At 44.0% G+C, this 14,880-nt stretch overlaps 1 protein-coding gene across 2 annotated transcripts in view; it reads left to right on the forward strand.

Annotated features, from left to right (window-relative positions):
- The window catches only part of septin9b (septin 9b), a gene marked incomplete at its 5' end in the record, with an annotated part of 119,678 nt that overhangs the window by 18,416 nt on the left and 86,382 nt on the right, over positions 1 to 14,880 (forward strand). Inside the window, one exon of one of the 2 annotated variants that reach the window (XM_079498125.1) lies at positions 14,317 to 14,443. The exons of the other annotated variant lie outside the window; for it this stretch is intronic. Coding sequence (XP_079354251.1) covers positions 14,422 to 14,443 — 22 coding nt within the window. Of the gene's footprint in view, positions 1 to 14,316; positions 14,444 to 14,880 lie in introns of those variants that run through there. 2 annotated transcript variants of the gene reach the window in all.

Raw genomic sequence — 14,880 nt, forward strand, 5'->3', positions numbered from 1 at the left:
TACACTAAACGTTATGAGGAAGGAGGAGAGACCCGCACACTGCCACTTGCTGGTTCAATAACTTTATTTTAAAGAGTCATATAGCGGCCTTTCGGCCTTCTTCAGGCATAGTTTGAGAATAAGCTGACATTCATTAAATACACAACAGTAGGTTTAGACAACCAATCAAATTGTATATAGTAATCATTCATCAGATAGCAGCTGTGAAGAACCCAGTCATGTGACTTAAAGGTGCAGTACTTCTGTAGAACATTCCTAGTATATTATTGAAAGTCACCAATTACAATAATACAGGGAATAATATATAAGTCATGCCATAATACATAAGGAAATCAACATACAATTAAATAAGTAAATAAATGTCAAAAAAAAGTCCATACTCAAACAAGAGTGGACATAATGGATAGAAAAGAAGACACATGGTGCTTTTAGTACCCCACTGGACATGAAGTTCAAATCAATGATATAATAAATACAGTTTATGTATTACAGCATAACATTTAATAATAGCTCATCATTCAACCCTTTCGGGTAGAGGGTTTGCAATGTGTGTATCCAGTACGCTTCGCGTTGTTTGAGCAGGACATCATGGTTACCACCTCTGGCTGGTAGTTTGACTTGTTCTATACCAATAAAGCGAAAAGTGGAGATGTCATTTTTAAGATCATTGAAATTAATGGCAACAGGATATTCACGGTCATTTCTTCGAATAGAGCTCTTTTGTTCGCTCATTCTCTGTTTTAACTGTCTAGTAGTTTTCCCAATATATGCTAAACCACAGGGACATTTGATCATGTATACCACATGGGTTGAGACACAAGTTATAATGCTGTTAATCTTAAACTTCTTGCCAGTATGGGGGTGATTAAAAGAGGACGTCTTGTGTGTATTGCCACACTGGGCACAATGGCCACATGGATAATTGCCCTGTGGCAGAGGACTCAATAAGGTCTGTCTAAGTGAAACCTTAGGGGACTGAAAGTCAGAATGTACAAGTTGGTCTTTTACATTTTTATATATCGTTTCTGGGTGCATTTGTGACACTTTTACAAAACCTTGGTGCCATTTTTGACCACTTTCCTGGGATCGGACAGCCTCGACATTATGATATCTGGATTCAGCGTCGAAAAGTAAGTCTAGATAAGTACATTTTTATACTATACTGTGTTTCCCCTTCCGTCTGCTATTTCACCACTTTCTAGACGTCGCACAGCAACAGCAATATGTGCATTGGATGCAGCGTCAAAAAGTGAGTCTACATATGTACCTTGAGAACCTTGAGAACCCCAAAGACACCCCCAGGGGGCGACACGATTCCAACGAACCCACCCCCGTCCAAAACGGTTGAGAAATGACAGTTACCCTGTGAGGGTCCCTGGGGGTCCCCAGGGGTCCCCGAACCTTGAGACCCCCCCAAAACGCCCCCAGGGGGGCGACACGATTCCAACGAACCCACCCCTGTCGAAAACGGTTGAGAAATGACAGTTACCATGTGGGGGTCCCTGGGGTTCGCCAGGGGTCCCCGAACCTCCAAAACCCCAAAAGCGCACTCAGGGGGGCGACACGATTCCAACGAACCCACCACCATCCAAAACGGTTGAGAAATGAAAGAGTTACCATGTGGGGGTCCCTAGGGGTCCGCGAACTTTGAGACCCCCAAAAACGCCCCCAGGGGGGTGACACGATTCCAACAAACCCACCTCTGTCCAAAACGGTTGAGAAATGAAAGAGTTACCATGTGGGGGTCCCTGGGGGGTCCCTGGGGGTCCCTAGGGGTCCGCGAACCTTGAGACCCCCAAAAACACCCCCAGGGGGGTGACACGATTCCAACAAACCCACCCCTGTCCAAAACGGTTGAGAAATGAAAGGTCAGCCAGACAGACACTCTTGTCGCAGCGTGGGCGGTGTTATGGCAAAAATTGTGTCCTGACGAATTATGTGACCATCTTGCGAGCTTCCTGTTAAAGGAATTGCCTTCCTGTTATAAAAATACTGTTGTGCATATACATTCATACTCTCACACACACACACACAGACACACACGCACGCACACACACGCATGCACGCACGCACGCACACGTATACATGCAGTCCTATGTATGTGCAAGTGAAGTATTTATGTGTGAATGAAGTATGCATGTATGTACATGTGAAGTATTTATATATGTGAGAATGAAGTATGTATGTATGTACAAGTGAAGTATGTATGTATGTGCGAATGAAGTATGTATGTATGTACAAGTGAAGTATGTATGTATGTATGTATGTACAAGTGAAGTATTTATATATGTGTGAATGAAGTATGTATGTATGTGCGAATGAAGTATTTATATATGTGTGAATGAAGTATGTATGTATGTGCGAATGAAGTATGTATGTATGTGCAAGTGAAGTATTTATATATGTGCGAATGAAGTATGTATGTATGTGTAAATGAAATATATATGTATGTGCAAGTGAAGTGCCTAAATGTATGTATGTGCAAGTGAAGTATGCATGTATGTGTATGTGAGATATGCATGTATGTGCAAGTGAAGTACCAATATATATGTATGTGCAAGAGAAGTATACATGTATGTGCGAGTTGACTATGCATTTATGGCCTAAACGGCTTCCCATAATTCTACGTAAGCATATTGATATCCGTGATACGATGACCATCAACTACTTCATCAGAGACTGACGTCTGTGCACAACAATACGAGATGCATGTTCTGTTCCAGCTCATTCTGTTCTCATCCATGTCTTCTGGTCATGGCATGTGTCCACTGTCCAATACAGTATATATTTCTCTATGTGTATTAAAGTTCAGAATGTGTCGACTTGTGATACTCGTGATACTGCATGGTGCCATCTTGTTCTCTGCACACGTGACTCAACTGTAACAGTGGAAGTGGAATAAGTGTCTTCTTCAATATAGCCAAGGCACACAAAAAAGTTCAAATGCATTTATATTACATGATGATAGATAATTCACAATTTTTGCTGTTTTTCCTTTCGACGGATAAATGGATATACACAGCTCTACAGTCGTAAATATCACTGGAATGCATAATTTGCAGTATATGTCTCTATGAAGGCATTATGAGTGCTGAGCTGCTTAAGTTCGAAAATATATCTCATCATGTTAACTAATAGTTTCCATGTGAACAGGCCGGTTCTAAAGATGCATGTTTCTCTAGATGAGTGATGTGACATTCTGTACAATGCCTCAGGTCCAATGTGTGCAGCACAGTGCAGGCTGGAACAGCTGCAGGGGAGACAAATAAGATGGACAGGCCGTGTGTGTGCGCTCGTGCGCGTGTGCACCGGTGTGTGTGTGTGTGTGTGTGTGTGTGTGTGTGTGTGCGGCAGCGCGCCCGTTTGTGGGGAGAAGCTAAGTGCTCTGATGAGGTCATCAGAATATGGCTGGCGGCCGCACACCACATCACACAGTATTTCGTTTTCTTTCTCTCTGTCTCTCTTCTCCTCCTCCTGTGTGTGGAGAGGACCACTGCTGTTATCTTTGGAGAGCTTTGGAGGACTCAAGTGAGTTTAGTGTGTGCGTGCGTGCGTGCGTGCGTGCGTGCGTGCGTGCGCGCGTGAGTGCGTGTGTGCGTGTGCACAGTTCAGTTCATGTTTCTTTTTTTAGTGACAGTCCATGTGCGTAGTCCTTCATCCTTCATCATCACACACTGCCCGGAGGCCCCATCATCCCAGTGTAGAAAGATCCTCTATCCCCTCTCATCTATTCCTTTACTCTTTTCTCTCCTCCCTCCTCTTATCCCCTTTCTTCTTCGCCTCCATTTACCCTCTTTCTCTACCTTGCCTACTTGACCCCTCCTCCCCTCTCCTTTTATCTCCTCTCATCTTCCCTTCACTGTTCTTTCTCCTTCATTGTGCATCGCTGCCCCTGCAGGCACTCCCTCGCTGTTGGCTGGCATGCTGGTGCACACAGTAAAGCCCTGAGAGTTCATTCATCTCATGCAGAGAGTGTACAAATTGGACCCAAAAGGGTCCATTTTCCCATGTGCACAAGCACACTTTCGCTACAGGAGTTTTGCTTTGAGCATCGTGCAGCCAAATCCAACATGTCAGAGTCACATCGTTTGGCCATAGGATGTGTCCTGAAGTGACAGCTAACATTAAGGACATATTAACATTAACGTGCCCGGCTGGCGGCTGCTATACAGTAGTTAACGTGTAATGTGACGTATAATACATGCTTTATAGGTCGTGACTTCTGTGTGTGTGTGTGTGTCTGTGTTTGCTTCGCACGGGTGAACATGCGCACGTGTCTGTCTGTGCATAATGCCCATCTGTGCTGGCGAGCACAAATACAGATACATGTTCTACATATGAGTGTGCGTCACGGGGTTAATGAAGTGAGCAGAGGCATTCTGCGTTTCTGTGTGTGTTTACTGAATGTGCCCAGCAACATTCTATGTGTTCATTTAACTCTGAGAGTGTAAAATGGACCCCTATTTTTAGGGCACTAAGGATGGCATGTTGGTCGGCCGTTCCAACATATTAGTCCCTAAAAAGATATCTCGAAAACTACTGGCTGGATTGCCATGGAATCTGCTGAGCCCATTTTCATGCTAATCCTTCTTAAAGTTAAAAAATAATAAATGTTGACCAAATATCAATGCACATTTCCCAAAAGGAAATGTTTGTATTTAATTCAGTCTGACCAGAAGCAGATAAGTAAAGTACATTTTATTTATATAGCACTTTTCACGGAGAGCTCTCCCAGCGTTGCATGCAGTGAGATTAAACACAATACAAGGTTGTAGGAATTGTAGGATTTTGTTTTTTGTGGCTTTCGCCTTTTTTTTAAAATAGCGGGACAGAGTGACAGGAGAGAGATGGGGGGGTGACATGCAGTAAAGGCCGTCTGGATCGGGCCAGACTGGATTACCAGCCGAGGTGCCCAGACGGTTACGCCAGCCGCCCGGGCCGGTAATTGTAGGAAGAGAGTGTGTGTGTGTGTGTGTGTGTGTGTGTGTGTGTGTGTGTGTGTGTGTGTGTGTGTGTGTGTGTGTGTGTGTGTGTGTGTGTGTGTGTGTGTGTGTGTGTGTGTGTGTGTGTGTGTGTGTGTGTGTGTGTGTGTGTGTGTGTGTGTGTGTGTGTGTGTGTGTGTGTGTGTGTGTGACCCAAGCGCACAGCAATGAGGAGGCAAATAAAGGTTTAAAGCCCACCCAGTGAGTTTATTAACAGTACGTTAATCCACAAGGTGGGGAGAAGAGGGCTGTGTGCGTACATGCGTGCTTGCGTGCGTGCGTGCGTGCGTGCGTGCGTGCGTGCGTGCGTGCGTGCGTGCGTGCGTGTACACATCATTTATTATACCATCTTATGCTAGTGGGCAATGAGTGTATTTTGGTGTGTTTACTCACAGTGTACCTACTACACTATACAGTATGTGCGTTTTATGTGGCTGCTCCAATTCAACTCTCCCGGAACTGGAGAGGAGAGGAGAGGAGAGGAGAGGAGAGGAGAGGAGAGGAGAGGAGAGGAGAGGAGAGGAGAGGAGAGGAGAGGAGAGGAGAGGAGAGGAGAGGAGAGGAGAGGCAGAGGCAGAGACAGAGATGAATTCACAAGAAAGGTGTGCACTGCCACTGCGTAAAGTGAACAGGCTAAGAGCTCGACTGAACTGGGTAACTAGTCAGGTAAGCTAATAGGCTAATTCACCATATGAGTGGAATGGTTAAAGATTGAGTGCCTTAATTTTTGTACTTTTTCTGTTTGTGGCTATGGTGTTAACATTACTCTAATAGACCCCCAGGTGTGGTTATAATATCCAAATACAGTATGTCTTATGTGTATTTTTAGTTTCTTCCTGAAATCTGTCAAAAGGACCAATCGAAATACACCATATCTATGACATCATGAAATCATCCCCTCCCCAACCTCTCCCCATTATCATACAACAACAGCTATGGGCAAGGCATAAGTTCAGGTGGGTGGTGCTGGGAGGTGAAAACCAGGTGTACTTAATGCACTGGAGCATGTATAGCCACATAAAATATAATCGAGGGGGGAGGGCCCTTGCGTCTTACTGGTGTTTTAGGGGGGGAATCACGGCACTCCATCTTTAAGATCTGGCACCGAGTAGGAAGCGGGCCAGACTCTTGTAGACTCTGGAGGTGATTGGTGATGGAAGGCAGGTGAGCAGATTGGGAACTCGAGACAGGTGAGCCAGGAATGTGGTGGTGGTGGTGCTGACCTGTACGGGGAGGCCACAGGATGTGGAGGCCAAGGAGAGCGAGACATACCCATATGAAAGCAGAAAAAGGCTGTACAATTAACCCTAGCAGGACAACAACACAAGCATGGGAAATAAAACCACGTATTCGTCTGTTCAAATTGTAGTGTTTTAAGGTTGTTCTTGTAAAATGTCCACAGAGCTCTGTGGAAGAGCATTCCAAAGTGTAGGAGCTACAGCAGGCCTGAAAGGCTTGGTCACCATTAGTTTTTAGTTTGTTTTTTGCTGGACATAACGTGGGAGCAGCTCAGGTACCAAACATATTCCCACCCCACCGGCGATATAAATAACTGACCAAAGGGGGGATATCAACAGCAGAGGCATGCATCCCCCTCCTCCATTCCCCCCTAGCAAATGGAAGCCTTAATTATGTGTGCAGACGTATGTTTGCCAATGCCCATGCTTGCGTGCACACACACTAGAGCATACATGTGTGCATGTAGTGTAGTGGGAGGACAGGTCTATCCCAGCCAGGAGGGTTGTGATGATGGAGAGGGGAGGTGGTGAAAGGTATGAGTGAGGGAGGGTCTCTGTGTGAACACACTCCATCTGGGTCTTCAACGTTTTTCAGACCAAGGACCCCTTAGCTGAGAGAGAGATGAAACAACTATATTGTATAAAATTGTCTTGCCGATTAAACCTTTTCATAGATTTTATAGACTTGTTGTCGTTGTGTAGTGTTGTTGTGTAGTGTTGTTGTTGTTGTAGTTGTTGTAGACCCCTGCTCTACATTATGATTCTCTGAGTTACAGTCTTTTTAACCAGGCTTGTGTAAATCACAAACTTTTCACAAGGGACTGGAAAGGCTGGGCGATTAACCGGATATATATAAAAACTGCAATCTATCTATAAATACAAGTCTGTAGCGTGTGTGTGTGTGTATGTACATACGTCTGTAATCCACGTAACTCGAAAACCGTTCGCCCCAACGACTTCAAATTCGACACACGTGTTCCACACCCCCACAGGGAGTGCAGTGCCCGGTTTCGAGTCCGTTGGATAGCTGGTTGTCCAGAACCAACACAAAACCAGCAGCCGGGCTCTGGACCTGATCACCCCTATATCTCCATAATATATGGAGCTGGCCTGTTCTGTCATCACAATGATGTTCTGACATCTGCATAGACTCCATATTTGGGCGTGCCTGACAAAGAACTCCATAGATGGGCATAAAAGAGACACAGACATAATAACTGGGTGGGGCATGCATTTCCAACTTGCATCGTTCCAAGTAGGCCAATGCCAAACGGGCACCGCTCTAGTTTAGTACCAATAACCGACTTATAACCAAATAATTGAGAAGCAAGGTTTTAAAAAAAAAAAATTTGTATTCTTTTCTATTTATTGTTTTTTCTAACAACAATTATAATTATATAATTTTTATAATCAACTCAATTGATTAGTCAGGTTAACCACTTAACTCTGTCATCATCATCATAATAATCATCATCATCTTTCGAGTGCCCTCGAGATCTGCGACACAAGCTGCTTCCACTGGTCTCTGTTGCTCATTGCCACACCAAGTTCATTCACAGTCAATCCTGTGTCCCTACTCAGAATATCGGGAAATGTGAGTTCCTCTTTATTTATTTTTATTTTTAATTGTTTTATCCCACGATTTTGTAACCCATTTTTCACCCCTGTGTCAATTATCTAATGTGATCCTGGGCTCTACACACCCTCCGCCAACCTAGTCCCCATATATGGGGGACATGGGGAGAGCAACGGACTTGAACTCATGCTTCCTTCACGCCTGAGTGTCTCAAGTTGCTCCTTCCTCCTTTACACCTGACAGGGGGGAGTTTCCCTGGTTGGACGCAGCACGTGGAAGGAACACGTTATTCCAACCAGTTCCTTTCCCCTCCATCAGGTGCCCCGGCTGGCCAGGGGGAGGCAGTTTAGAGACCAGGATTACTGCATGTTTTTTGTGAGGGTACCTACCGTAGGGGACATGGGGAGAACATGCAAACTCCACACAGAAAGGCCTTTTCGCCAACCCCGCCTCGGGTATGGACACTGATGACGCGGAGGAGGAAACACGCCGCCAGCACCCACAGCGTCCCGAGCGGGAATCGAACTCAGGACCTTCTAGCTGTGAGGCGACAACACTACCAACTGTGCCACCGTGCCCCAGGTCTTGTTCCTCTTGATGAGCAGGGTAGTCTCCACATAAGAATATACGAAACAACTGAGATGGGAGGGATGCCTCCATATGAGCTTTAGTGGGATGGTCCCTCCATGAAAGGTTCTGGACATGAGGAGTCTTGTGTATGTTCCCCTGTTCCTTAACCCCCTACTTACAATACAGTACAGTGTTTGAAATAATCATGATATTGACTTGAAGTCTTATCACCCACTGCCCTGATACACAGTCACTGTAACATGCTGAGTGTTGATTGAACTCTGACAGGGAATGTTAAATGAAAAGAGTGGTGTTGCTGCCAGCCTGTTGTTGCCTGTCAGCCTTACCTGTTTTATTGCGTCAAAAGCCGGTGACACTGGCTGCAGCTATATACAGCATGCATGTGTGTGCGCGCACACACACGCACGCACGCACGCACGCGTGCACACACACACACACACACACACACACACACACACACACACACACACACACACACACACACACACACAATAATATAGTTAATGTTATGCATATGCAGTGTACAGTAGGTTACTGCTCAGTGTTCTTTGTAAAATCAAAGTATGTCATGATTTCCAAAATGTCAGTGTTTGTGTTAGCCTCTATAATGTGTGTGTGTGTGTGTGTGTGTGTGTGTGTGTGTGTGTGTGTGTGTGTGTGTGTGTGTGTGTGTGTGTGTGTGTGTGTGTGTGTGTGTGTGTGTGTGTGTGTGTGTGTGTGTGTGTGTGTGTGTGTGTGTTCTCTTTGTACAGTGAGATCCTGGGGGCAGCTCTCTGCCCTTTGGCCACATTCCCAAAACGTCCTTTAATTAAAATATGCAGAGGACAGGCACGCGTGCGTGCGTGCGTGCGTGCGTGCGTGCGTGTACACATCATTTATTATACCATCATATGCTAGTGGGCAATGAGTGTATTTTGGTGTGTTTACTCACAGTGTACCTACTACACTATACAGTATGTGCGTTTTATGTGAGCAAAGTCAAGACAAACTAGAGTGTGGGTGTGTGTTGTGTGTGTATTTGTGTGTTTACGTGTGTGTATGTGTGTGTTTACGTGTGTGTGTGTGTGTGTGTGTGTGTGTGTGTGTGTGTGTGTGTGTGTGTGTGTGTGTGTGTGTGTGTGTGTGTGTGTGTGCGAGCGAGTACGCACACACGTACGTTTGGAAGGCTGTGTGAATGTATGTGTGCGTGTGTGTGTATGTGTGTGTGTGTGTGTGTGCGTGCGTGCGTGCGTGCGTGTGCGCGCACGTACGTTTGGAAGGCTGTGTGACATTCACACAGCCTTCCAAATTTGTGCGTGTGCGTGTGTGTGTGTGTGTGTGTGTGTGTGTGTGTGTGTGTGTGTGTGTGTGTGTGTGTGTGTGTGTGTGCGTGCATCTGTGTGTGTGTGGGTGTGTGTGTGTGCGTGCGCGCAAATGAGGGGGAATGAGTCAGTGTACTGTGCATATATGTGTGTTTCTTGTTTGTGTTGACCCTGTGATTAGCACTGCCTCATATGTCTGCAAGAGCCAGAACTAGCTGGAGGCTTCAAAAGGCCTCTTTTTATAGCCACGTTATTAAATGACACAATGCTTTGCATATAACTGCATCCAGCACCAGTGGTGGAAAAAGTACTCACATGTTCTATGAGCTTGCAGAGCTGATCATGTATCAGGCAGCTCATACTTTTAGCTTGCAGAGCTGATCATGTATCAGGCAGCTCATACTTTTTTTTTAGGTTTTTTTTAAAAGATTCTTTGGGGGCTTTTTGCCTTTATTGATAGATTAACAGTAGTTTGACAGGAAAGGGGGAGAGAGACGGAGGGAAGACACGCAGCAAAGGTCGTCGGGATCGAGACTCAAACCCACGACACGCTGTCTGGCAGCCTAGGTGCCTGGACCGCTCGGCCAGGCAGCTCATACTTTAACACTTCAACACTCTCTTCTGTGCAGAATGTAGTGCAGAATGTATAAAATGTGCAAAATGTATTAAAATAAATCTTTTTGAAAATAGCCGATCTACAAGCTCACAATGTGTCACATCGCGATGCATTGTGAGCTATTTTCAAATATTCCAAATACATAGGGCTGAACTAGTTAGTTTGTTTTGTAACAATAATAAAAATCTAAAAATGAACTAGTAAATCTTCATGTAATTTGTTGTGGAGTAAAAGGCATATTTTCCTCAGACAGGTAGTGGAGTAGAAGTAAAAGTACAGGAAATTGTAATTAAGTACAGTAATTAAGTAAATGTACTTAGTTACTTTCCACCATTGTCCAGCACTGAAAAACAGAACCATAACAATTGTTTTAGTCATGATTGTAAATAATTATATGTACAATATATTATGTACCTGTAGTCATACATGCTGCAGTGTGTGATCAAATGAGAAGAATGTGTACTGTATACTTTAAATAGCTAAATATGGCATGACGTTCGTATTGCACAATTACAAAACTGAAAGCAACGAAGGGCCCGCCCCCCAAAGCCATGTGAAAGTAAAACTATTAGAGCCTGAGCTCCGTGCGTGCGTGCGTGCGTGCGTGCGTGCGTGCGTGCGTGCGTGCGTGCGTGCGTGCGTGCGTGCGTGTGTAAATCATAGAATATTCTGTAAGATGTTCCTCCAGAGAAAGAGGAAGGGGAAATGGTCCTATCCCTTTTTCAACCCATGGTGTGTTTGCGTTTGTCTGTTTAGAAGTTCCTCAATTTACAATTTAGACATTTACCAGACACTCTAATATCAAACAAGCAACTTACACAGTGTGAAATCGCAGTAAAGGGGCATCAAGATGTGTGTGTGTGTGTGTGTGTGTGTGTGTGTGTGTGTGTGTGTGTGTGTGCACAGAACTTTGTCTTTGTTGAGATATAGATATATGAAATCATGGCCAATAGGCCATGAATCTCTGAATAGTTTTTGCATATTGTGAATTTCGATGAATATCTTTCATATTTTGTGAATTCATAACCTCATATCCACAATCCCGCCATCCCTCCATATTTGGACAAGATGAATGTCATCAATATGACATCAGAAATATATATGAAGCCACTCCTTTATATATATATATATATATATATATGTTATACATATATATACCGCCCCACACGTCACAATGGTGTGATTTTTGAAATTGCATGTTCTGTCTGTCTGTCTTGATATATACTGTAGATATAGATATTCAGTAGTATATAGTCCTAATTATTTCTATGTTCCATTTGAAAAAGGCCCCATGGAAGTTCATAGTTGTATTTGATTGAAATGACCTTAGTGCTTACTATAAGGGCCAGCCACGGTGAGCTCTGCTTCTCTTGGCCTCAGGGCAGCCTTCCTCCTCTCCCGTCCTCCTCTTCCTCCCTCTTTGCCTATAGCCACCTGAACCCTAGCAACCCTATTTCAGCCTTTCTACAAGCTCACAACGCACCGTGATGTGTCGTGAGATTGTAGATGATCATCTCATTTTGTGTTGAGCGAAAACGTGAGGAGGCCTAGTATAGTTCCCTTGGAAATCCGGATCAAGTAAGTATAGGGTTTAAGTGTTTAGACTTTAGAGAGATGGAGTTGGAGGAGGAGAGACTCTGGTGGTCAAGCTTGTTGTTGGACCTGTCTTCTCCAGGCGGTGGAGCGAGACTCCCCTCCTTCAGGTCCAAGTTATGACCACAGCGGCTGGGAGTCTCACGTCGGCGCCGCTTTCTCTTTTTGGTGCTTTTGGGGAACATCACTATGGAATGGGTCTGACAGGCAGAGGACTTGCAGCCCATGCCGGGAGACATCTCTCTCTCTTTCTCCCTCAGGGGACAGAAGAGCAGCTCAGTGTCACAGTCAGGGTCACACTCTGATTGTGTCAAGAGGACTCGACAGGACAATATCAGACTCCTACTGTCACAATTCTGCACGGGCATTTCCTAATCGAACATTCAGCGAAAATAGGCAAACATTCGGCGAAAATAGTGGACATACAGTACATCTCACAACACATTGCAACATTTCTTCTTGCGGTTTACAGCCAGTACAGGAGTGGACGTAATGTAGCAGGTATCTATCTTCCATAGTGCACCAAGTCTCACCGACTTCAAATTTGACACATGCATTCCACATCACCACAGGGAGTGCACCGTTGTCCAGAACCAACACAAATGGGCACCGCTCTAGAGGCTCTGGACAGGACCCCTGCCCAGGCTCTGGACAGGGCCCCTGCCCAGGCTCTGGACAGGGCCAACATTAGCCAATTGATCACACACCCCTAGATCTCCATATGTGGACCTGGCCTGTTCTGACATCACAATGATGTTCTGACATCTGCATAGACTCCACATTTGGGCATGCCTGATAAAGAACTCCATATATGGGCATAAAAGGGACACAGACATAATAACTGGGTGGGGCATGCATTTCCAACTTGCATCATTCCAAGTAGGCCAGTGCCCAACGGGCACCACTCTAGTATTATTGAATGAAACTTGTGTTGAATTTATACTCTGTTGTACGGCAAAGTATAACTCAAGCCCAGGGCTCAGTCTTTCCAGGAAAGGGCACAATTCTTAACACATACAGTAGAGTTGGTCCATGTGCTGCAGAGGACAAAGGAAATAACTACTATTTCTGTTCAAAATTACTTTTTACTTTTGTCTTAGTTTTCTAAAGATGTGACCAAAAATGTGCCAAAATGTTTGATTAGCTGTGACTCTCAGCAGTTTAGGATGGCGCCCGAGCTCTTTCTTTTGTTTCATTGTACTAAGAACAAACCTCATAAAAGTTCATCATGAAAAATGTTCATAAAATACAGTTTTATAAAGCACATACTCAATACTTTTGTACAACATGAACTCAGCTTCAGACTGAAAATAACCACTACTATTCAAATTACGTTTTAGTTTCATATAATATGACCAAAATATTTTTGATTTACTGTGACTCATTTGTTTCAGTCCCAATGTGTTTTTCTTTTTCTTTTTGTCTTTTCATAATGATAATTATAATAAGCTTCAGACCGTGGAAATGACCACAACTATGCAAAATGACATTGTTTTTAACCATAGATATGAGATATGAACCAGAAATGATCCAAATGTTTGTTTCACTAATATGAAAAAGCATATCCAAATGTCAACAGTTTAATGAAGCATACATTGAATATGCATCATGAAACATTTCAGAACGTTTCCATAATAAAACAAATCTTCAGAAACCTTTTCTAAATTTTGACTTCTGAACTTCTTGCTGATTTCTTTTTAAGTTATCTAGTAAAATTGATGCAATTGATTGATGTCTTTCAGAGAGCAATTGTTTATTTCTGAATGTGATGTAGTGTTATAGTGTAAGGGCTGAAAGTGTCAATGGAAATACAGAATGTACAGTAGGCTTATTTAAATCCAAATGAAATATTACGTTTTAAGCAACAACGAGTTGAATCATCAAAATGGTCAACATGTGGTTTTGTGACGTAACGTTTTCTTTTGGTAGATTTCTTCTTTTTTCTAGCTTTGAACGGTGTGATTACAATATTGACCTATATAATCAAATGTAGTAATTGTGTTTTAATGAATGGGGTTTAGTTTAGGGATAACGTTTTCTAGGATTCTGGAGGAGTGCTTGAGTTCCTGGTGAGTTCTAGTAAGTGAACTGTGTTTATTTTGAGCCGAGGACCTCTGCTCACATGGGTCCAACAAACTTGCTCCATTTCAAAGACACAATCCAGTGTGTGTGTGTGTGTGTGTGTGTGCGTGTGTGCGTGTGTGTGTGTGTGTGTGTGTGTGTGAAAGAGGAACTCTAAAGTATAGCATCAGCAGTGGCACATGGCCGTGGACTTAGACATCCTTCCCGTGTTTTGCTGTTTTGCTCACAGAATGAAGACATTCAGAGTTGAGAGATGAAGGCAGAAGCAATCGGGGAGAGACGCAGCAGACAAGCGAGAGAGGAAAAGGAGGGAGGAGAGAGGGAGGGTTGAAAGAGGGGGGACGTCAGGCGAAAGGGGAAGTCTCCAGAAAAAAGGGAGGGAGAGAAGCTGAGTGGAGAAAAAGAGAGGTTACATGTGGCTATTTGAGGCAGTGATCAAGTTATGGAGCGAGACAGAATAGCCGGTAAGTTCTGTTCTGTTCATTGTTTCCTTATGCTCTTATACTTTAACAAATAAGAAGGAAAGAAACTTTTTCACTGGAAGGACGTTTTCTTTGCTTTGTGACATTGTGAGAGGAGAGGAAGTAAGTTCTTGCCACCGGCTCTAACAACAGCAGCAGCAGTCTGAAGTCATCCTAGGTTCTGTTTGTTTTACTCGGTCAGTTGAGTTGGGGGCACCCCGTCTGTCTCGATGTCTGTCTGTCTCTCTCTCTCTTCTTTCTTTCTATCTGTCATGTCTCCCTGTTTCTGGACTGCTGATTCTGCACATCAGTCTGTACTGTACTGTACTGTACTGTACTGTACTGTACTGTACTGTACTGTACTGTACTGTACTGTACTGTACTGTACTGTACTGTACTGTACTGTACTGTACTGTACTGTACTGTACTGTATATCTCTG

The sequence above is a fragment of the Electrona antarctica genome, assembly GCF_951216825.1.
Source record: "Electrona antarctica genome assembly, chromosome: 4".
NCBI classification, from domain to species: Eukaryota; Metazoa; Chordata; class Actinopteri; order Myctophiformes; family Myctophidae; genus Electrona; species Electrona antarctica.